This window comes from Bactrocera dorsalis, chromosome 2 (assembly GCF_023373825.1).
Source record: "Bactrocera dorsalis isolate Fly_Bdor chromosome 2, ASM2337382v1, whole genome shotgun sequence".
In the NCBI taxonomy this organism is placed as follows: Eukaryota; Metazoa; Arthropoda; class Insecta; order Diptera; family Tephritidae; genus Bactrocera; species Bactrocera dorsalis.
Window position 1 is genome coordinate 70,568,346 of NC_064304.1, and position 24,686 is coordinate 70,593,031.

Sequence of the window (24,686 nt, forward strand, 5' to 3'; positions counted from 1 at the left end):
AATGTATCTTTTTTACGCACAAAGAATTAATGTTATCAGTAAAACATGTTCTGCAATTTTCCTTGAGATAATTCAAATATTGGCCGATATATCCTGCATGAAGTCACCTGAAAGTTTGAAAATGTTTGTATTAGTTACATGGGGGCTTAGGGAAGTATTGACCCTATTCAATGCATTTTTGATACAGACAAAAACTATTATCAGGAAAAATTTCTGTCTGAATTTCAATTGTTTAAAGTCAACTATAGCTACTGATGTCTGTTGAACAGTTACTATTGGATTTAGGTAATTTTTGGTCATAAGGTGGCATATTTCAAAGCAATTATTACTGCAAAGTTTTATCCCGTTATATCAATTGCTTCCTGCTTTATGTAATAGAAAGTGAAAGAATCAAGTAGGATTTAAAATTGTGTTGTATGGGAAGTAGGCGTGATTGTGGTCTGATTTACTCCATTTATTGCGCTTTAAGCAGTTTTTAACGGCATCGTTATATGGGGAGTGAGCGACGTTACCTTCCGATTTCATACAGTTTCACAATGTTGGTATGATTTCTTATAATATTTGCGCTCAGCAAATTTGGTTGTTGTAGCTTAAATGGTTTAGGAAATACATACACTTTATTAAAAGGCGGGGTCATGCCTACTTTAAAAAGAAGTATTTCCTACAAGTACGCTTTGCTATTGCGATTCCCTATTACTGAATACGCCAGGGACATTAAATTTTACATCGGCAATGCCACCTTGTCGAACTTTGCATTATCGGCAAATCATGGATTTATCTCAATAAAAGTTACAAAACGTGTTTTACTCATAACTGTGTATCTTTTTGAATAAAATAGATAAAATTAGATTTTCGAACAGCCGACTAACTTTACACCATGTGATTGGTGATAATATGTAAGGCAACTCAATGATACCCAGGGAACATTTTTTTAGTATATAGTATATGTAGGTAATAGATAAAATCGGGTTCATACTACCCAAACTCCCATATACTAAATACATACGTAGAATGTTTGTCGTTTTTCTAACAAACCTTATGCCGAATACGTTGGTGAGTATACTACACAGTAGTATGAGTTACATATAGTATATATAAAATTGTTTGAATTATGATCCCCTGGTTAACATTTTACACCTTAAGGAATTTCCCTGATTTGGATTCCCGCAGTCGCAAGAGTAAAAAATGTTCGATTGTACTCCAACTTGCCCTTCCTTATTTGTTATCATTGTTTTAATTAAGAATTTGTCTGCACTGAGAAAAAAAAAGGTAACTGCAATGATATACGCAAAAGCAATAACAATTTCACAAAACTAAGTAGGAAGTAGGAGAAAGTATATGGTAAGAAACCATCAGAAAACCGCATTATTTTTTATTCTACGTACCGTTTGCTTGGCGGAAATTACTAATGAATATATCGTCACCTGAAATGCAAAATAACGTAACAACATTTTCAGAAATTTACAGTGGCTTGAATGAAACACGGAATAAAATGGAACATGAGTGAAACAAAATTTTAATATTGGTTAAAACTGGTTTATATATGACCGCAGAACCAGAAAATGTTGAACATATTTAATATTATGTCTGTAATTTGAAGTAGTGAAGCGTAATCAATAAGACACTCAATTTCGAATTTTTTGATGATACGTTATTTTGCATTTCAGGTGACGATATGAATCGTTTGGTATACTCAACCACTAAGAAAAAAAAATTTTAAGTTTAGAGTTCAATGATTTGAATACGACAATGATTAGTCATTGCCGTTTTACAACCTTATTGGGCGCCTGTGGTGAAAATTAAAAATACTAATAATAACAAAATAATAATGGAGTTTTATATATTAAATTAAAATAATAGTAGTGTTCTCATGAGTTATGAAAACTTATATACTTACGTAATATATGTATGTATATATGAGTACGTGTACTTATAAATTTACTTACTTGATCATATCGTTCTATGGTTTCGTTCTCTGTAGAATGGAATGAATAATCTTTTAATGTACCATTTAATGAAGAATTTGAATATTTATTATCATAATTTTTCCATTTTTTTAATTTTATTTCTGAGAGCAGAAGGTTTGGAGTATCCATTCTTTGATTGTTCATAATCGATAATATAACAGCACGAACTATAAGAACAAACTAAAGCAATATATTTTATGTTCAGTTCTTTTGAACTTTTGCACATTAAGTATTCCAGTAAGTATTTATGAATATATGATATGTTTATAAATCATTAAGTATTAGATTAGGGTTATCAATTAGTGTGCTAATTGAACATGAAAACATTGTTTCTCGGGTTAGGGCATTGGCAACTCTTTTATAAATGCAGAAGTAGTTCGATCAAAAACTATTCAAGTTAATGTTTCGTTAAATAATACATCAAAACAATAAGTCACAAGTCGACAACAAATATTAAATTTTCTATAACGCAGTCGAAAAGCATAATTAGCAATAAAAATAAAAATAAAGTGTTGACTTTGAAACACAATAGTTACGAAATTTATTTGAAATTGTGTTTTTGTTTATTTTATATTTTGTTTCATTTAAAATGTTAAAAAACTCAATGAATTTGTGTGTCTAACACATTTAAAGTAAAATGCACAGAAGTATTTTAACTACTTGATTAATAACTTGGAGAGTGAATAAACTATAATTTCCTAAAGAATATGGTGAACATTTGTTTTTGTGTCGGCTATCTAATAGTTAAGTCTTGCAACAAACATGCTAAAGGGTGATTTTTTAAGAGCTTGATAACTTTTTTTTAAAAAAAACGCATAAAATTTGCAAAATCTCATCGGTTCTTTATTTGAAACGTTAGATTGGTTCATGACATTTACTTTTTGAAGATAATTTCATTTAAATGTTGACCGCGGCTGCGTCTTAGGTGGTCCATTCGGAAAGTCCAATTTTGGGCAACTTTTTCGAGCATTTCGGCCGGAATAGCCCGAATTTCTTCGGAAATGTTGTCTTCCAAAGCTGGAATAGTTGCTGGCTTATTTCTGTAGACTTTAGACTTGACGTAGCCCCACAAAAAATAGTCTAAAGGCGTTAAATCGCATGATCTTGGTGGCCAACTTACGGGTCCATTTCTTGAGATGAATTGTTGTCCGAAGTTTTCCCTCAAAATGGCCATAGAATCGCGAGCTGTGTGGCATGTAGCGCCATCTTGTTGAAACCACATGTCAACCAAGTTCAGTTCTTCCATTTTTGGCAACAAAAAGTTTGTTAGCATCGAACGATAGCGATCGCCATTCACCGTAACGTTGCGTCCAACAGCATCTTTGAAAAAATACGGTCCAATGATTCCACCAGCGTACAAACCACACCAAACAGTGCATTTTTCGGGATGCATGGGCAGTTCTTGAACGACTTCTGGTTGCTCTTCACCCCAAATGCGGCAATTTTGCTTATTTACGTAGCCATTCAACCAGAAATGAGCCTCATCGCTGAACAAAACACGCGCGCGAAACACATTTCGAACCGAACACTGATTTTGGTAATAAAATTCAATGATTTGCAAGCGTTGCTCGTTAGTAAGTCTATTCATGATGAAATGTCAAAGCATACTGAGCATCTTTCTCTTTGACACCATGTCTGAAATTCCACGTGATCTGTCAAATACTAATGCATGAAAATCCTAACCTCAAAAAAATCACCCGTTATATGAATAGTAATAGCCAATTAATATATAGTAGAATACCAATTGTAGTAATATAGTATGCAATATTCCACTTCGTACCACAACAAAATGGTCTTACCTGCTAATATTTGACAAAATCGATCCATAAAGTAGAATGCATATTTAAATTACATGGGTTCCTTTTTTCATAAATAAGTAATAATATTTCGAACACGAACATTATAAGATATTTAGACAAACAAATTATCGTACCAACAATGGAATATAGTAACTGCTTTGAAATAAATTCTAAGGTCATTGTGGCGATTTTTGTTTTCCTAATAATGTAGTATTTATATATATAAGGTTGTCAAATATCTCCCTTCCGCTTTTTTGCTCTTTGAATGAATGATAAGAAACAGTTAAATCACAAAACTGCACATGTATTGCAAATAAATAAAAATTACAAAGGATTTTCTCATAAGTTTGTGCAGCCATTCGAGTAAATGATGCACAATGTCTTGCTGTGAACTTTAAGGCTAAATCGCATTGGAAGCGGCATTTACGATATCAACACACTCACATTCATACATACAACTTTAATCGCAAGGGAACTTGAACATTTGTAGCCGAACTACCTTTCCATTGCCTAAAATACTATTGGGCATACCCACTTTGCTAACATTTTCTCATTCAGTTTTAAATGTTTGTCGTGGCTTATGAGTAACCTTCTTTGATAGGAAGATATTCAGCACATCGTAAGTTTACTCCTTTGTTTTTTGCTCTGTGATGGGTAAAATCATCGGAAGACATTAGGCGTATTCTCTTGCTCTTGCAAAACCCTTGCACGGTGCTCGAATTGTAGATTTTTCCACCTAATGCAACGGCACAACAAAAAACACACGAAGAAAAATATTTGCACTTAAAAAAATAATTGCAACCCTATGCTAGCTGTCATTTTACTTAAATACATATTGTATATAGTAAATGAGCATCCTCCCCCGACATCCACACATACACCACAGTATCACACCACATCAACTCAATCTCACAACACTGACACGCACCTTCACCATATCAAGAAAATATACATATATACACGCGTATACACATTTGAACCAATTGGCTTTTCCATTCTTGGATTTTTCTAAAAAAAATTTTGTGGTGAAAATATAAAAAAAATTTGAAATACATAGCAACAACGGTGAGCCAGTGGAAAATACACATATTTTGACGTTAAATTGCTGAGGAAGGTAAATTTTAAATAGATTTTATAATTTCTATTTAAATTATAAAGATTTGTTACAGTTTTTTTGTGAAGAATGAATGCAGAAGGTCCAATTCACAATAGCCATGCACAATAGTCATTTAAAATAAATTGACCGAATTAGCCGTTCAGATATCACTAGATTCTACAATGGGTGCTCTCGTGCCCTTGTATATTTCGGTATAGAATTTTTGCAATCTGCAATCTTGCAAGAGCAAGAGACTCCCTCTATTGTTACGGATATACTATATACATATATACGAGTATAGTATATGGGCCATTCCATCAATTGGCGACTTGGTTTTGTACCCGTGGTTCTCCGATTTTGACGAAACTTTAGAATATCATAATATAGACTAAAATAAGAATATCTGTAAACTTTTTAGTGCCCAAAGTTGCTCCATTGATTTTTGGCGCGCACTTCAAATTGAGATCAAACAAAAAAATGACTTTTTCTTTTATTTTTTAACGACCTCAAAGTTGAGTGAAAAAAATTTTGAAGTTATCCATTTTTATGTAAAAAAATCTCAGTTTTCTGATAAAAATATTTTCAGAATCCAAAAAAAATTTCAAAATCCAAAAGAACCATGTTTTTTCCAAAAATCCCGCTTTTTGTGCTCTTCCCCCCTTTTTTTTCAAAATTGACATTTTTATTCGATTCCTCGTTAAATTTTACATAAGAATCAGTGTTCAAAAATATGGGACTCTGATCTCATGAACAGCAAAAAAAATTCAAAGTTGACGCTCAAAATCCAAAAAAAAAACATTATTTTCCAAAAAATCCGGTTTTTTGTGCTTTTCCACCAACTTTTTTTCAAAATTGACTTTTCTATTCGATTCCTCGTTAAATTTTACATAAGAATCAGTGTTCAAAAATATAGGACTCTGATCCCATCAACAGCAAAAGAAATGCAAAGTTGTCGCTATACGGCGCATATTTTTTTGAATGAAGACAGTGATTTCTTTTAATCCAAGTCTTAAAATACAATTTACACATTTACCTCTTTCACACAACCTTCTAAGCGAACACACTGCGCCGTATAGCGACAAATTTGCATTTCTTTTGCTGTTGATGGGATCAGAGTCCCATATTTTTGAACACTGATTCTTATGTAAAATTTAACGAGGAATCGAAGAGAAAAGTGAAATTTGAAAAAAAGTTGGTGGAAAAGCACAAAAAACCGGATTTTTTGGAAAATAATGTTTTTTTGGATTTTGAGCGTCAACTTTGAATTCTTTTTGCTGTTCATGGTATCAGAGTCCCATATTTTTGAACACTGATTCTTATGTAAAATTTAACGAGGAATCGAATAAAAATGTCAATTTTGAAAAAAAAATGGGGGAAGAGCACAAAAAGCGGGATTTTTGGAAAAAACATGGTTTTTTTGGATTTTGAATTTTTTTTTGGATTCTGAAAATATTTTTATCAGAAAGCTGAGATTTTTTTACATAAAAATGGATAACTTCAAAATTCTTTTCACTCAATTTTGAGGTCGTTGAAAAATAAAAGAAAAAGTCATTTTTTTGTTTGATCTCAATTTGAAGTGCGCGCCAAAAATCAATGGAGCAACTTTGGCCACTAAAAAGTTTACAGATATTCTTATTTTAGTCTATATTATGATATTCTAAAGTTTCGTCAAAATCGGAGAACCACAGGTACAAAACCATGTCGCCAATTGATGGAATGGCCCATATGTATATTAGGGTGTGCCATTCTAAGGCAATCTTTTTTTTTCAACTGAAAAACAGGTTCAAAACTTTCGAAAATGCGTAAAAAAAAAGTCACTCAAAAGATGAGGTCTTAGTATTAATATTAAGAGGTGGCTATTTCCAATTTTCTGTTTTCCATATAAATTACATGGAAAAAAATCATTTTTTTTTGTGGTGGTTATTGTGCGGAGGTCTTAATGTGCACGCGACGACGGCCAGTGGGGATGGTAAAATCGATTCCGGTTCTACTCGAGAACCGAGTTTTCTCGTAAAATAATCGATTTGTACAATGTCAAGAACCGATTCTTAATCGACTTCGACTACTGGAGATCGATTCCGAAAAATCGATTATTTTACTAGAAAACTCGATTTTCGAGTAGAATCGGAATCGAGTTTACCATCCCTACTGGCAGCTATCGGGGCACATATAAAACTTCCGCACAATAACCACCACAAAAAAAAATTATTTTTTTTCTATGTAATTTACATGGAAAACAGAAAATTTGAAATAGGCACCTCTTAATATTAATATTAAGAGCTTATCTTTTAAGTGACTTTTTTTTACACATTTTCGAAAGTTTTGAGCCTGTTTTTCAGTTGAAAAAAAAGGTTGCCTCAGAATGACACACCCTAATGTATATATACATGCAAACAATGCTCCTTGCTCGTCCCTAGCACATTCCAGTGGCATTACAAAGGCACAAGTGTGCTGATAAACTATTTGGTTAAACAGCTTTGCCAAATTGCAAACTTAAAAGGTAATTAATCAAAGGATTGGCTGAAGCTTATTATGTTGGATGAACGCTGCTAAATACGAAACGAATATTTTATATAGACTCTCAACGGTTCGCTTAAATTTTTCATGAGCCGAATACAAAATTTATAAAACCATACTATTATTATCAAATTTTTAAACATTTTGCGTTTTCATAATTTTATATTTTTATATATTTATAATAATTTAGTAACAATTAAGTTGTCTGAAAAAAAGTGACTCTGAATGAAATGACTCTAATGAAATAATAGAATCCTTAGATGGATTACTCAAAGCTCCTCTCTTGCGAAAGAGTTTTTATAACCATTTTTTCAGTAGAAATTGATAGTTTGGAAACAATGGTATAGACCAGTGCTTCCCAAACTTAGTTTTGCCATGACCCGGTAATTTTCACACTGTCCTTTCGTGACCCACTTAATAATATTAAACTCAAGACGGTTACATCAGTTTAAATAATACACGTTTAATAATAGTAAGAGAAATGTTTTAGTAATATTAAGTTATAATATTGTTACGATTTTACTGCTTGCTAGTTCACTTTGTTAGGTTCGTATCTCTGGATTGACAAATAAAACCAAAACTGTTTAATTTAATTCAACAACTCTTTATTTCACAACTCGTCTACACTATAGCAGTTTACTCTTAGCACTGGTTGATTACGTTGGCGCTGCCACGGCTTATATAGCCACGCACTTCTCGCTGATGCCGACGTGTCCTTCTAGAATATTGCGTCTGGAAATTACCAGAACATAATGCTATACAGCGCCAGACGCAAGCAGACAGCCGCGGCGCCAGACTCAGCAATTGTTGAATTAGACAAGCAGACAGTGCGGCGCCAGATGTCTATTGTTTCGACAAGCAGACAGCCGCGGCGCCAGATGTCTACAACAAGACAAATGCTATTCCATATACCTACAGCTATTGTTCATAATAAGGGATGCATATAGCAATACAAATACAACTTAATACTACTTTTTGTAACACTGCCCTTCACTAAAGCCTAATCGTTCCGATTAGGCACAAATCCTCTTGAACCAAATGGGGCGAGCCTCTCCAAATGTACTACTTTCATTTTACATCGCGCTTTCCCATTTCTTTGTATGCGGTATACCACGTCATTAAGTCGTTTCATCACCATATAGGGTCCTTCCCAGGCTGTCTGCAGTTTCGGGGACAAGCCTTTCTTTCGAAGTGGATTGTACAACAGGACCAGATCACCTTCTTCAAAACCATTTGAATTTGCCGCTTGATCGAACCGGTCCTTCATCTTATTGCTCATCAGATGCGTATGCTGTCTTACCATTAGATGCAATTCATTCATTTCTTCCTTTAAGGCAGAACAATAATCTCCATCATTTCTTACAGCTGTAGGATTCGTTCCAAACTTAAGATCAGCAGGGAGTCGCAGATCAGATCCGAAAATAATCTTTGCTGGCGTGTAACCAGTTGTCTCGTGCTTCGCTCAACGATACGCCAGCAGGAACATCTGGATGCACTTGTCCCAATTCCGTTGATCTTTATCAACGATTTTCCGCAGATGTTCTTCGAGCGTTCGGTTGAATCTCTCCACCATTCCATCTGATTGTGGATGTAACGCTGTTGTCCGTGTCTTGTGGATGCCCAATAATGTACAGACTGCTTGGAAAATGGAAGATTTGAAATTCCTGCCTTGATCTGAGTGTAATTCGACGGGCACTCCGAACCTTGTTATCCAATTTTCTACAAACGCTTCGGCTACTGTCTTTGCTTCTTGGTTTGGTAAGGCATATACTTCTGGCCATTTACTGAAATAATCCATGACAACCAGTAGATATTTGTTTCCGGCCGTACTGGTTGGGAACGGACCTGCAACATCCATTGCGACTCGTTCAAATGGTGATCCCACGTTGTACTGTTGTAGCCTACCGCGACTCTTGGCTTTAGGACCTTTAGCTGCCACGCACTCTACGCAATTACTTATCCATTCTGCTATGGAATCTCGACAACCGATCCAGTAGAATCGTTGTTTAATCTTCTCTATAGTTTTTGTAATTCCAAGGTGCCCTCCACTAGGTCCATTGTGATATTCTTTCAATACTTTCGGGATCATGGACTTCGGTACTATGATCAGCAGACGAGACTGTTTGCCATCTTCGCTTTCCCAAGTACGATGAAGGTATCCATTAACGAGGTTTATGCTGTTCCATTGAGCCCAATATGCTTTTGCCGTTGGACTCTCGTTACTTATTTGTTCCTTTGGTGGTCGTACCCCATTTTCTTTGGCTATTATCAGCTTTGCAAGATCAGGGTCCTCCAGCTGATTGATTCTGATGCGGTGAGGAGACCAATCATCTTCAGGTTCTATATTCAGTAATCGCACGTCGATTATACCTTCTTTTCCCTCTGATTTGGAGCAATGTTTACATTCCAGTGGACAAGGGCGACGTGATAATGCATCCGCATTTTTTTGGTGAATCCCCTTTCGGTGTTCTGTTTCGAAGTCGTAATTCTGTAATCTTTCGATCCATCGTGCAATTTTGCCTTGTGGATTCTTAAACGGTAATAACCATTTTAATGCTGCATGATCAGTCCTCAGCAAGAATCGTTGTCCATACAAATACTTGTGGAAATGTTTTACACATTCCACCACAGCTAGTAGTTCTTTTCGCGTCACACAGTAGTTTTTCTCTGGTTTCCCGAGCACTCTGCTGTAATACCCAATTACTCTTTCTTGTCCGTCGATGAGCTGAGACAGGACACCTCCAATTCCATAAGCGCTCGCATCTGTATCCAGGATGAATTTCTTTCCAGGTATTGGATAAGCCAACATCGGCGCCGTACAAAGTAGTTCTTTAAGCTGCTCAAACGCTTTTTCTTGTTCCAACTGCCATACAAACGGGCGATTCTTCTTTGTTAAATCATGTAAACTTCTAGCCACGTTCGCAAATCCAGGTACAAAACGGCGGTAATACGTGCATAAGCCGAGGAAGCTGCGGAGTTCATGTATGTTGGTGGGTTGAGGCCAATCTTTAACTGCTTTTATTTTTCCCTCCTCGGTGTGAATCCCCTCAGTTGACACTTTATGTCCGAGATATGTGACCTGCTTCTTCCATAATGAACACTTTTTGGGATTCAAGCGTAATCCGGCTGATGCTATTCGCTGAAAGACTTCCTCTAGATTTTTCAGATGATCATCAAAACTTTTTCCCATGATGATAATGTCATCAAGATACACCAAACATGTCTTCCAGTTGAGTCCTTTTAACACATGTTCCATCAGTCGCTCGAACGTTGCAGGCGCATTACATAACCCAAATGGCATCACAGAGAATTCCCATAACCCGTCGCCCATACTGAAAGCGGTCTTTTCACGGTCACGTTCATCAATCTCGACTTGCCAATATCCACTTTGTAGATCTAATGTAGAAAACCATTTCGCTCCAGACAAGGTGTCTAATGTATCGTCGATTCTCGGTAGAGGATAACTGTCTTTCTTTGTGACATCATTCAACTTCCTATAATCTACGCAGAAACGGGTGCTACCATCTTTCTTTTTAACTAAGACGATAGGTGAGCTCCATGGACTTATTGAAGGTTCGATTACACCGTTTTTGTGCATGTCTTCAATAATTTTGTTAGCATCCTTACGTTTTGCTAGTGGAACCCTACGCGGAGCTTGTCGGATTGGTTAAGCGTCTCCAGTATTTATGAGATGTTTGACAATGCCGGTTCTTCCTGTGTTTCCTTCGTTTGCAAATATGGATGCGTATTTTTCTAATAGTTTTTCTGCTTTTAATTTTTCATTTCCATGCACCTCATTCAGCAAATTGTTTAGGAGTGTAGGACTTATCTGCTGTGGCACAATAGTAGGCTTCTGTTGTGACCGTTCGCATCGTGCTATTGCACTTATATTCTGGCACTGTCCAATTACTGCTCCTTTCTTCAGACTTATAGGCGTGTTGAATTCATTCACTACTCTGACCGGAATGGTGGCGTTTTCTCTAGTTTTCACAAGCGTTCTTCCTACCAATATGGGTGTATCTATTTTTGTTGGTTCCACCATCCACAACTCTTCAGTCCCACCTCCTCCATTCACTTTAGCCCATACAATCGCCTCAGATTTTGGTGGAATACTCTGATTATCATCAACAATCACCCTCTTACTCTCAACGTTGGTCACATATCCGGTGTTTATAGGCATCTAAATGTTCTGGCAAAACAGCATTTGCTTGTTGAAATCCAAAGTAACCCCGTGATCAATCATGAAATCTACTCCCATTATAATTTCATCCGTGATTTCTGCTACGATGAAGGAGTGATTAACTTCCAGGGTACCAATCATCACTTCGCAAAACACTTTTCCCGCGACAGCTGCTTCCTCCCCGGTGGCCGTTCGAAGCTTGCAACCGACTAATGGTTCAACTGTTCCTCTTACCACATCCGGTCGGATAATTGAATGTGTGGCACCAGTATCCAAAGTAAGCGTTGACAGTCGTCCATTTACGATGCCGTTGATAGTAAGATTGTTGTCATGGCGACCTATTTGTGATATCGAGATGGCGGGGCAAATAGTTGTGGGAACCAGCTCACGCCCCTTTGAACTGTTCCGTTTTAGTTTAACGACTTGTGAGATGTGGATGCTCCGTCCTCGTTATCTGTTGGTTGTTTCCGTTTTGATGGGTTTACTTTTATATTGCAATTTCGGGCAAAGTGACCCGCTTTTCCACAGTTGAAACATCTTCCTGTTGTATTTACTCGCGGTGCAGCAATTGTCTTCAGAGTCTTCAATATTTCTTCCATCAGCGCCGGTTGTTCCATTTCAACCCTTTGTACTTTGTGTGCTGGTTTACTTAGTAGGGAAGCTGTTTCCTGTGTGAGGGCGTGCGAAACCGTTTCAGCAAACGTTCTTTTTGGCAATGCATATGTGGCGCGTTTGGTGTCCACATCACGAATTCCATTTATGAAACATTGAATTTTTACCCTCTCAATGTAATCCACAGGTGCATCTGCATTTGCCAAATGAGCCAGTCGGTTTATTTCAGTTGCAAACTCTCGCAATGACTCGTTCATCTTCTGACCCCTATTTTGCAGTTCGATCTGGTACATTTGTTTCCGGTGCTCACTACCATATCGTCTTTCTATCGCACTCATCAATGCCTCATAGTTGTCCCGTTCACAGTCTGGTATAATCTGAAGGATTTCAGCCGCAGGTTCTTTCAATGGTACAAACAAGGACGCCACTTTGTCCGCTGCATTCCAGTTATTGGCCATTGCTGTCTTTTCAAACTGAAGTTTGAAAATTTGAAATGGAATACTTCCATCGAATGTGGGTGCCTTCAATCTTTGATTATTTGTTGATGGTGCAGGGCCATGTAGTTGCAGTTCTCGCACACGATTACTTAATTGAAGAACTTCTGATTTTAAATTTTCTTCGTCATTTTTTAAAGTGCTTAATTCGTCTTCAAATTTCGAAAATTTCTCTTGCACTTGTTTTTGTAGTTGTGTAGTATTTTCCGTAATCTGTTGTGTAAGGCGAGACTCTAACTGTGATGTATTTTCAGCTATTTGCGTCATTTGCTGTGCCAAACGATTTTCTGTTTGCACTGCATTTTCTGTCATTTGCTTAATAGCCACTAACAGCATGTTCATGTCCACACTCGATGATGTTCGTTGTTCTTCTACTTTTTCTTCTACCTTTGTAGAAGTTTCTGGCCCATCAAATTCGAACTCGTCCACATTAATTCCATCCGCTTCCATTGCTTCACGTAATCGTGCCTGCAGATCCGCCTTTTGCCCGCTTATCGGCAAATTACGCTCCTCCAGTTCCTTTTTTAATTGCTGAATTCTCAATTCTCCGAATTTAACCATCTTGAATTTGGATTATTTGACAATCCCACTTCTGACACCAATTGTTACGATTTTACTGCTTGCTAGTTCACTTTGTTAGGTTCGTATCTCTGGATTGACAAATAAAACCAAAACTGTTTAATTTAATTCAACAACTCTTTATTTCACAACTCGTCTACACTATAGCAGTTTACTCTTAGCACTGGTTGATTACGTTGGCGCTGCCACGGCTTATATAGCCACGCACTTCTCGCTGATGCCGACGTGTCCTTCTAGAATATCGCGTCTGGAAATTACCAGAACATAATGCTATACGGCGCCAGACTCAGCAATTGTTGAAGTAGACAAGCAGACAGTGCGGCGCCAGATGTATATTGTTTCGACAAGCAGACAGCCGCGGCGCCAGATGTCTACAACAAGACAAATGCTATTCCATATACCTACAGCTATTGTTCATAATAAGGGATGCATATAGCAATACAAATACAACTTAATACTACTTTTTGTAACAATATTTTGGTATCATTGGTACTCACTTTTTCTGTTAGTACGAAGTGTGTAACTGTTGCTTATTTTTAATTATAGAATTCAAGTTTGCTGAAATTGCTGAAAGTTTTATTCTGAGATCGGGTTCCACTTCCAGTCTGTTTCGATATATATTTTTAAGGTAAACTAGTGTTGAAAACCCAGCTTTACATTTGTAAGTGGTCACAAAAGGCATTAAAAAATCATTGCTTGATGAGCTATTATTGTGTATTCTTGACGAAAATCAATCAATGGTCTTGTGTCAAATGTATCCTTGAGTGCTGTATCAGTTGACAGTTCAATCAACGAATCAACATCTGAATCTGGCAAGTTTGTTTCGGAATCTAACTTGAATGTAAATAGGATTCTTATCCAAGCTTTGTTGCCATCGATTGGAGGTAAATATTCTTGAAGATTCCTCTCCAGCTCTAATAAATGTTCTTTAAATTGAGTTAAGATGTCTTGTGGCAATGCAGTAATGTTGTACTCTTTTTGTATTTCACATAAGTTACTAAATGCTGTAAAGTTCCCTGTCTCCGCCCGTTGTAACCACACTATAAGCTTTTTTCTTGCAGCTTCCACTTTGTTTTGCACTTTAAATATTGTTACATTGTTACCTTGCAATGCCATGTTTAGATTATTTAAAAATTAAAAAATATAATTAAATTATTTTTTCGTAATTTTTCACGATTTTGTAAAAAAATTAAAACTTTTACAATTAAATTAGGGAAATTTGGAACCGCAGAACCTGAAAATTTCACTTGTTTGCTAGAAAAATATTCTCTGCAATAAAAAAATGAAAATACAGCAGTGACACAACAGTGACACTCTTCTCACCAAATACACTATGGAAATCACAACAAGATACTATCATAAATTAAAATGACTTGTCTAAACTTGTTTAACCCTTTCCTGGGCGACTCACAGCGGAAGTACTAAATTATGAATTGAGAAAGAGTCGAAGTCTTGAGTACAGTATGAGACATATATGCCCGCAGAGATATCGAATTAATGGGGCGTTCGATAGTCGCAAGCGGCATCGTGTCTATATGTTTTTCGTAGTTCGTGGTATCACCTAGCGTCAGTTGACACCACGAACACTCTCGTGGGCACAGAATCAGAAGAAAGCAAGGATGAAGATGAATTAATGGCTTACAGGACTGCTGGAAAATATTACCGAACCGATGAAGAATTGTCTCTAAGTGGATCTGCCATCGGGGGGATTGTTCTTGGAGACATGAAGAAAATTAATCTCTGAATGGAGAAATGCGCTTCGATAGGGACTGATGGATGTGCGGTCAGATATCGGAGCATTCAACAAAATTCAGAAAGAAGCAAAAAATGCTGTCACGACTCCGTTTTTCTCGCACAAACTCAACAACAGTATTTCAAAGTCAGTGAAAGTACGATTGATCGAAAACGTTGTCAGTGCCATACGAGAAGTCGACAAATTCTTCAAGAACTCATTTCCAAAACGTGTGACTGTATTAGCAAAGATACTTGGTGAAAAAATTGTCCAGTTGTGTGAAACAAGATGGGTAGAGAGGAACGATGCTGTCCTTCAATTTGTTGCGAAGTTACCGTTCATCATCGAAGCTCTGTCAAAAATCAGTGAGTGGAAGAACAGAGAAAAAGCAGACAAAGCAACAATTCTCATATCGGCTTTGTGCAAGCTCGAATTTATCGTCGGGCTCTTCTGTCTCAGCGACATTCTATCGCTCGCCCATTCGCTCAAAAGGAAGCAATTGATTTGGCGAAGGCATCAAAAATTATTGGGACGTTGCTCGCCACGTTGGAAAAAAATAGGGAAAAAGTTGATGAAATATTCCGATTGATTTATTCAGAAGCCAAGAAAATGGCGGAAAAACTCGATGTTGACGAAGCGAAACCGAGAACATGTGATCGATAAACGAAAGGCGAAAATTACGACGTGAAAACTTGCGAAGATTACTACAGGGTCTCTGTCTATATACATCTGCTGGATACCATCAAAGAAGATTTGGAAGCTCGTTTTTCACAAGAAGTTTTGGATGGTTACCAACTGAGCGTGTTGCTCCCAGAAAAATCAAGTCTTTTAAAAGAAAACGAAATCGATGATCTAATCGGATGATGGATAAAAAGATTCGGGAATCTTCTGGATGATGAAAAAAGCGTACAAAAATTGAAATTCAAATGTGAATTAAGCTACTGGCAATGTCACTGGCAGCAGCAACAAAAAATTGAATGCAGCGAAATTCCAACTTCTGCACTGGAAACATTAAGAAAATATGATGGCGACATATTCCCAATAATCCGCACCTATCTCCGAGTATTCTGTACACTTCCCGTAACAAACGCGAGCATCAAAACATGGCTTAGGACGACCATGCTTCAAGAAAGACTAGTTGGATTAGCGTTGCTTCATACGCATTATGACGTCGAAATCACCGTCGAAGAAGTCATCGAAAGATTCGCAAAACTTGGCAGTCATCGTTTTGCGTTATGAAACACGCAATGTAAAAGGATTTTTCTGTTTGAATTTTTAATAATAATAAAATGAGCCACTATGTAATGCAAGCACATGGTTGACTTTTCGATTAAAACCACTTTGTTTACTTAAAAATTGGAATTGATAATTTTTATACTATCGCAACAAAGTTGCTAAGGAGAGTATTATAGTTTTGTTCACATAACGGTTGTTTGTAAGTCCTAAAACTAAAAGAGTTAGATATAGGGTTATATATACCAAAGTGATCAGGATGACTAGTAGAGTTGAAAGCCGGATGTCTGTCTGTCCGTCCGTCCGTGTATGCTGTAACTTGAGTAAAAATTGAGATATCATAATGAAACATGGTACAGTTCGCAACCAAGTTGCTAAGGAGAGTATTATAGTTTTGTTCACATAACGGTTGTTTGTAAGTCCTAAAACTAAAAGAGTTAGATATAGGGTTATATATACCAAAGTGATCAGGATGACTAGTAGAGTTGAAATCCGGATGTCTGTCTGTCTGTCCGTCCGTGTATGCTGTAACTTGAGTAAAAATTCAGATATCATGATGAAACATGGTACAGTTCGCAACCAAGTTGCTAAGGAGAGTATTATAGTTTTGTTCACATAACGGTTGTCTGTAAGTCCTAAAACTAAAAGAGTTAGATATAGCGTTATATATACCAAAGTGATCAGGATGACGACTACAGTTGAAATCCGGATGTCTGTTTGTCCGTCCGTCCTTGTACGCTGTAACTTGAGTAAAAATTGAGATATCATGATGAAAGGTACAGTTCGAAGATGGGCAAAATTGGCCCACTGCCCCGCCCACAAAACGGCGAAAACCGAAAACCTATAAAGTGTCATAACTACGCCATAAATAAAGATATTAAAGTGAAATTTGGCACAAAGGATCGCATTAGGGAGGGACATATTTGGACTAAGTTTTTTGTACATATCTCGGAAACTACTATAGCTATGTCAACCAAACTCTATAGAGTCGTTTACTTCATATACAGTTCAAAAATGGAAGAAATCGGATAATAACCACGCCCACCTCCCATACAAAAGTTATGTTGAAAATCAAAAGTGCGTTCACCGACTAACAAAAAACGTCAGAAACACTGAATTTTACGGAAGGAATGGCAGAAGGAAGCTACATCCAGGCATTTTTTTAAATTGAAAATGGGCATGGCGTCGCCTACTTATGGATCAAGCCTTTTGAATGGCCTCTACGTCTACATAAAGCTTTCCTTTCATGAGCAAATGCATTTTTCCGAGAAGGAAAAATTCGCATGGTGCCATATCGGGTAAATACGGGGAGTGGTTAATGGTTAAAATAATCGGTCACAAGCGTCGATTGATGAGACAAATTTTTGGTCGTCAGTCAATTTGTGCGGAACAAACCGTGCACTCACCTTTCGTAAGTCCAAATGTTCGGTTAAAATACGATAAATCGATGTTTTGGAGATGTTTAATCCCATTTCCATGAATTTCAATGATGATTTCGGCTGATTTTTGATGAATTCACGCACAGTTTCGATAGAATTTCCGGTACGTTGAAACGTTGAAACCACTCGTGCACTCTGCCACGGGATAGGCAATCATCGCAATAAACTTGTTTCATCAATTGAAACGGTTCGGTAAAAGTTTTAGGAATTTTAAAACAAAATTTAATGTTGGCTCTTTGTTTGAAGCTCATTTTCGCACCGATAACACAAACATACTGACACTTAAAACGTAATAACTTAACTTCCAATCAATGAAATGTCATGAAATTCTCACTGGAGGATTGATAAAAATAGCAGATTCATATAGATGGCGCCACCGGGGGACGCTAGATTCAAAAAGTCCTGTTTACTCTGGAACGCATCTTCATTGAGTTTGATGCGTTTTATATATGTATATGCATATACAAATTAAACCTTTTAGAGAGGTGATTTTTCAAAAAACTTTCAACGACAAATGCTCTTACTACCCTAATTTTTGCGTAGTTACCAGCATCGGTTTTTCTTTTACAATCAAGGTTCCAGACTGCTTGAATTTATAATGCTCCAAAATCTACACGCCCACAAAATCCTATTAAAGGAAAATCTACATATAAAATGCTATAACTAAACGCTAAATAAAGATACTTATCCATTTGCTGGAGAATGCAGAAGCGAGGGACACTGTTGAGCTATTCTTCATATTTCTGTAAAACTGCAAAACATCAGATAATACATACGCCCACTTATGGTGAATCCCCAAGCATTAAATTTCAAACCGAAATGGCAAGAAAGGACCTTATAGGAGCAGTTGTGAAAATTTGATATTGAGCGCGAAGGCTTTAGGTTAAATTCTGTATTCTGTGCTGTCTTTGAAGTTGACGAAGAGGTGTGTTGATTCTATTTTAAGGGGTCTTTTCCAAGCTTTGGCGCATGGTGATCATCTCCTCAGTCGTTGATTTTCGAGGTCTAAAGCCACACTGATAAGGTGCAATCAATTTGTTGACGGTGGGCTTTAACCTGTCAGACAATACGCTCGATAGAACATCATATGCGATGTCGAAGAGGTTTATTCCACGAGAAGTTGGCGCATATTATATTTTGTGGATTGGGCAGATCACACTTGAATTCCAATCTTTAGGCAAGCTTTTGTCTGAGCATATTTTACAAAGAAGCTGTTGCTTGCTCATAATCAGTTCTTCATCGCCGTGTTTGAATAGCTCGGGCGGCAATCCATCGACCCCTGCCATTTCGAACATCTTCATAGTCGGGCAATAGAACGTCTGCTCCATCGCCATCTATTGGGGAATCGGGTTCGCCTTCTCCTGAGAAGTGTTCCCTCCATAATTTTAGTATGCTCTAGACATCGGTTACTAGATCACCTCCTTGGGTTTTACAAGGCCGTTCGCACGTCTAGAGCACCGGAGACGTGTCTTCCGTCTATCGCAACATGATCGATCTAGTTGGTGGTGATTCGATCCGAAGACAGCCGGGTAGATTGATGTATTTTCTTGTCCTGGAATCAGTACTACAAATAACCTTTGAAAAATCTCAAGCTTTTTTGAGAAAAGTTAATTGGGAATGCGTGAAATATAAAATCAAATAAAATTGCCTGTACCGAAATAAAATTATGACCGCTCGCGAATGTTCTTCTTACACAATTGAATTTTTTATTGTAGGAATTTTATGACTTAGCCTAAACCTTAACCTAACGGCTTAAACTAACGGGACGCGTAAGTATGTATTTACAAAAACGGGTGGGGCAGAAAAAAAAAATTTTAATTCCAGTAACTTTTTTTATATTATTTTTATACCTTTCATGCTAATAAAAGTTTTCTTGGATTCGCTGAAAACTCCTCCAGAATTTTCGTTTCCATTTCCGCTTGATTCTCTTTGACTAAAGCCCGGTGGGTGCTAAGCATGCACAATCCTGAAAAAATAAAATTTACGTACTTAATTATTTAGAAAAAATGTTTGCTTTATTACCATTCAACCGATTCTCTCCCATTGTTGTTCTCAGCGATGTCTTTACTCTTCTGAGAGTGCTGAACGACCGTTCAACAGTGGCATTTGTGCAGGGAATTGCGAACAGAATTTCAAGTCCCTCCCTTATCCTCGGATAAAAATCTGAGCTATTGTAAGCACATATTAAATCTAACTCATCTCCTTCCTTATCTTTCCAATATTTGTAATAAAGTTCAAGCTCATTTTCAATATCTTTTATATTGTAAAAAGAGCTTGCACGCAAAACTTTTTCATTGAATTCGCTTAGAGAGATAGTTTTCATATGCAGTGAACTTAAGGCTGCGAGATCAAAAGTTGGAGTGTTTTCTTTAGGAAATCGTTCTCTAATAGATGTTATTAAAGAGTCCAAATATGCAATGAAAATTGCCCGGCGGTAATACTCTGCTGTTGTCGTGAATGGAGGATTTGATCTTTTTGTTTGCTTCTCGACGACTCTGGGCACACTTATATTGAGCGATGCATTCTCAGCTAACTTTTCACAGTCTCTAAAAATCTTTTCAAATTCGCTGGCAGATGTCTCTCGATGTTCCTCAAATAAATTTAAAATGTTATTGATGTGATCTCTACATTTAATCACATCATTGTTCTTGGCTTGCAATATATTCACTACTGGTTGGAGAATGCTGTAATATTTGGCAATAATGAACATACAAATAAGAAAAACGCTTTTAGTTGCAGCACTGTGAAGTTGGAATGCAAATTTTCTCGTGCCCGCGTTTCCTTCTGTGCTTAGTTTTTCCAATCCATCTATTATATCACAATAGAAATCAGCGATGCTTTTGTACTTCGCCGACCAGCGTGTTTCACAAAAAGAATGTACATTCGGAGCGTATCTTCTGCGAAGGGGTGACTCTTTGAAAAAATTTATTACATCCTTTATGCTGGAAATGGTGTTACGTATTTCAGAGACTGAATTCAGGTCATTAACCACCAAATTGAGGCGATGACTGGCGCAATGAATATAACAACTTAATATTTTTTGCACCCCACTAGTATACCATAGTAGCACATCCATCAAACCCAAGCCCAACACATTTAGCAGGATCTAAGTCTAAACCTTCCACAAATCCTTTGATGTTGGCTGCAATTGTTGCTACATCCATTGCATCTAATTCCATAAATCCAATAAATTCTTCACGGATAATTTTTTTTCTGCTGTCGAAAAATCGAATTCCTATCGAAAGTTGTTCCTTTCCAGCCATGTCTGCTGTCTCGTCTGCTAAGATGCTGTACGCTGATGTAATTTTTAATTACTTTCGCCGAAATGTCCAAAATTTCATTTTGGATTTGTGGACTAGTATACTTTGCGTTTTGTTTGCCATCCTCCAAATTGTTTTTAAATGCCTCATCACCAACTCATATTCTCATCATAAGCAGATCATATAGAACACCTTTGAAAAAGTGAAATAATGAAATATAGTTTTTTACTTTTATAAACTTTTATAAATCTGTCAGATTTACCTTCATCATTCGTTTTGTCACGAAGAGGAAGATTATGCGTTCCACAAAACAAAATTGTATTTATAATAGATTTAATAATTTTTTTATTTTGTTCAATTTTTTTTGCATGACCCCGTTGCATTTGCAAATCAACAGGAGTTTCATTTAAAAATGAAATTGCTGATTGCGTAGCTTCTTTATGCAAACTGCTTGATGCATGAGCTTTGCAGTACTCATGCACATTTTTAAAACGGCCCTATTCAACAAAAGTTGCCATCTCTCGCAACAACGAATTATGTCTGCTGGCACTTGTGCTGGTGGCAGTGCTCGTAGAGGGCAACCGATCAGTAGGTGTGCTGGCGTTAGAGCTTCTCAATCGATGGGGTCCTGGCTCAACGGTGCTAGTGGCCGCGATTTTAGAATGGCTTCCACTTAGGCTAGTACTGTTGACAGCTCTTCTGCGGGTGAGAAGAGCGTTGCCGAGTGCGCGCACTACCAGGTGTTTGGCGGATTTCACCGCGGCCTCCCATAATCCGCCGAAGTGCGGCGCCCTGGGTGGTATAAAGGTGAAGCTGAATCCTTCTTCTGCGGCGAATCCCTTCACTTCCGTTGACTGAGCTAGAAATGCCTCTTTCTGCTCGCGCAGCTTGCGGTCGACGCCGACGAAATTGGTTGCGTTGTCGCTGTATATTTTCTGCGGAATCCCTCGGCGACCAATGAACCTTTTTAGGGCGAAAATAAATGTATTAGTCGATAAGTCAGAAACCAATTCTAAGTGAACTGCTTTTGAAGTAAAGCACACAAAAACTGCAATATAACTTTTCACGGGTCGACCACGTATTTTTAATGTTGTATATATTGGACCACAACAATCTACGCCCCATATAAGGAAGGGTCGTAGCGCTCGAAGTCTTTCTGATGGCAAGTTTCCCATTATTTGGGTTTGCAGCTTCGGCTTGTAATGAAAGCAGTGTGTGCAGTTTCTTACGGTTCTACTGCATGCTTCTCTTGCATTAATCAGCCATATGCGCTCTCGAAGAAGCGCAACCAGCGCTTTTGCTCCAGCATGGTGATTTCGAAAGTTCAGGAACCGTAAGTAAGTCGTAAGTGCGAATTTTTTTATAGCAATAGTGGAAATTTGGCATCGTGTAGGAGAGGTGCATTTAACAGGCGACCTCCTAATCGGATTAATTTGAATGACTGCGACATATCCGAGTACTCATGCAAGAACGAATTTAGTTTTTGCAAGTTTGCCGGTAGCGTGGTACCCTTAGTCAGTTTTTGGATTTCATTCACAAATTCCAAATGTTGAATCACTTGAACAATTTTCAAAAAACTCAAGTTTAATCCGTTAAATGTCAGATCCCTACCCTCCGTAGGCATTTTTGGCCGTCGAATCCATCGTAGTAAATCCGAAGCAATTTTCTATGAGAAGAGAATTTTTCAATGAGGTCCAATATCGGATTTTTCTCAGTAGTCGAAATTAATGTAAATGCATTTTTCTTCTTCTCTATTGCTTCGTCTTCTGGCGAGAGCTGGAAGTGGGTGTTAATTTTCCATAATGCAGGGTCTTCTAGGAGGAACTGTGGACCGCCAAACCATATCGAATTATTTAATTCGTCCACGTTACAACCCCGAGACACTTGATCCGCAGGATTTTGTTTTGTTGGCACATGCCGCCAATGCACTTTGTCAGTCAACACTTGAATTTCGGACACTCTATTTGCGACGAAGGTTTGTAATGAGGAGGGATGTGTTTTTATCCAATGTAAAACAATTTCAGAGTCTGTCCAAAATGTGATTTTTTCGAAATGTCGATTCAACATAGGCGCAACTCTTGACCATAATTTTGAAAGAAGATGTGCTGCCGAGAGCTCAAGACGCGGAAGAGATTTAGTCCTCAGCGAAGCCACTCTAGACTTTGCAGTAAGCAACATACATTTAATACCACTAGCAGTTTGGCTTCGTATATATATGCAGCATCCGTACGCTCTTATTGAAGCGTCGGAGAAGCCATGTATTTGGCAGATGGCACTCGACTCTACGTTCACGTAACGAGGAATGCTAATTGTTAAAAGCTGCATTAGGTTGGCTTTTAAATTCTTCCAGCTAGTGTCGAGGCGCAATGGAATCGACTCATCCCAATCTAGTTTTTGAATCCAAAGCTCTTGCAATAAGATTTTTGCTTTGGTAACTAGTGGGGCTAATAATCCAAGAGGATCGAAAAGACGAGCAGAAACTGAAAATATGTTTCGTTTAGTGGCTCGCAAATCATTAAAATTGTCATCTAGGACAAATCGAAACAAATCCTCTTTCGGCAACCAATGGATTCCCAACGTTTTAGTAGAATTTTTGTCATTGAAGCTTAACGTCTTTTCAGTGCAATTACTGTTGAAAAATTTAGGGTGGTTCGAAAACCATTTCGTTAAGGTGAATCCCGCCGAGTTTAATATTTTAATTACCTCACTTCTCAAAAGATCTAAAGACTCGAAATTTTCGGATCCTGTTAATAAATCATCAACATAAAAGTCTCTTTTAATGGCCAATGAACCGAGTGGATACTTGATTGTATTGGCATCGCTGAGCATTTGCAAACACCGTGTTGCGAGAAATGGAGCAGGCGCAGTGCCGTAAGTTACGGTGTTAAGACGAAAAATTTGTATTTGCCCTGAAGGATGCTCTCTCTACACAATAAGTTGACAATTTCTGTCTTCTTCATGCATAATTATTTGGCGATACATTTTAGTAATGTCCGCTGTTAGTGCATACTTATGTAAGCGAAATCGAAGGAGCGTGGAGTATAACTCTTCTTGGATGGTTGGACCTACCATCAAAAGTTCATTCAATGCTATTTGAGTTGAAAATCGACTTGAAGCATCAAAGACAACACGTAATTTGGTTGTTGTGCTCTCGGGCCTTAACACGCATTGATGCGGAATGAAGTAGTATGGCTCACTTGGGATCTTATTGTTTGTTGGCCTCATGTGACCCAGTGCTTTCTATTCATTCATGAAGTCCAGACACATTCTACGAAGTTCTGGATTTTTCAATGTATTCCTCTCCAGGGCCTGAAACCGCCGAACTGCAGTTTCATTGGAGTGACCGAGTAACTTACGGTCAGATTTAAAGGGCATTCTGACTTGAAGCCTTCCTGAAGGCAATACTTCAGTTGTGTTAACGAAAAATTGTTCACACTCCTTTTGTTCTGGTGTGAACTTGTTGCCATTTGTTTCTGAAGGAAGTTCCTCCAGAGCCCAGAATTTTTGCATTACTGAGTCTATGGACGTTAAGTCGTCTTCGGTTTGGCATAATGTGCTAGTTGCTTCGGGAGGAGGACTAAGATTGCAGACATATTTGCCAGACACAATCCATCCCAAAAGAGTTTTCTGTAGCGTTGGTTGATTAGGGCCAATTTTAATTTGGCCAACCGCTAAAAGATCGAAAAAGGTTTCTGCACCCAATAAGATGTCAATCTTTTGGGATGTGTGGAATTCTGGATCCGCCAATTCAATATTGCGCGGAATTTTCCAACTATTA

General features: G+C 37.6%; 1 protein-coding gene across 1 annotated transcript in view; it reads right to left on the reverse strand.

Annotated features, from left to right (window-relative positions):
• Nucleotides 1-2,192, reverse strand: part of LOC125776739 (gustatory and odorant receptor 22-like) — a 106,542-nt gene extending 104,350 nt beyond the window's left edge. The window contains exons 1-2 of the mRNA XM_049450290.1: nucleotides 1,947-2,192; nucleotides 1,386-1,424 (exon numbers count right to left, since the gene is read on the reverse strand). Of these exons, the coding sequence (XP_049306247.1) occupies nucleotides 1,386-1,424; nucleotides 1,947-2,111 (204 nt within the window). The 5' untranslated portion in view covers nucleotides 2,112-2,192. The remainder of the gene's footprint in view (nucleotides 1-1,385; nucleotides 1,425-1,946) is intronic.
• Nucleotides 2,193-24,686: the final 22,494 nt, after the last annotated feature.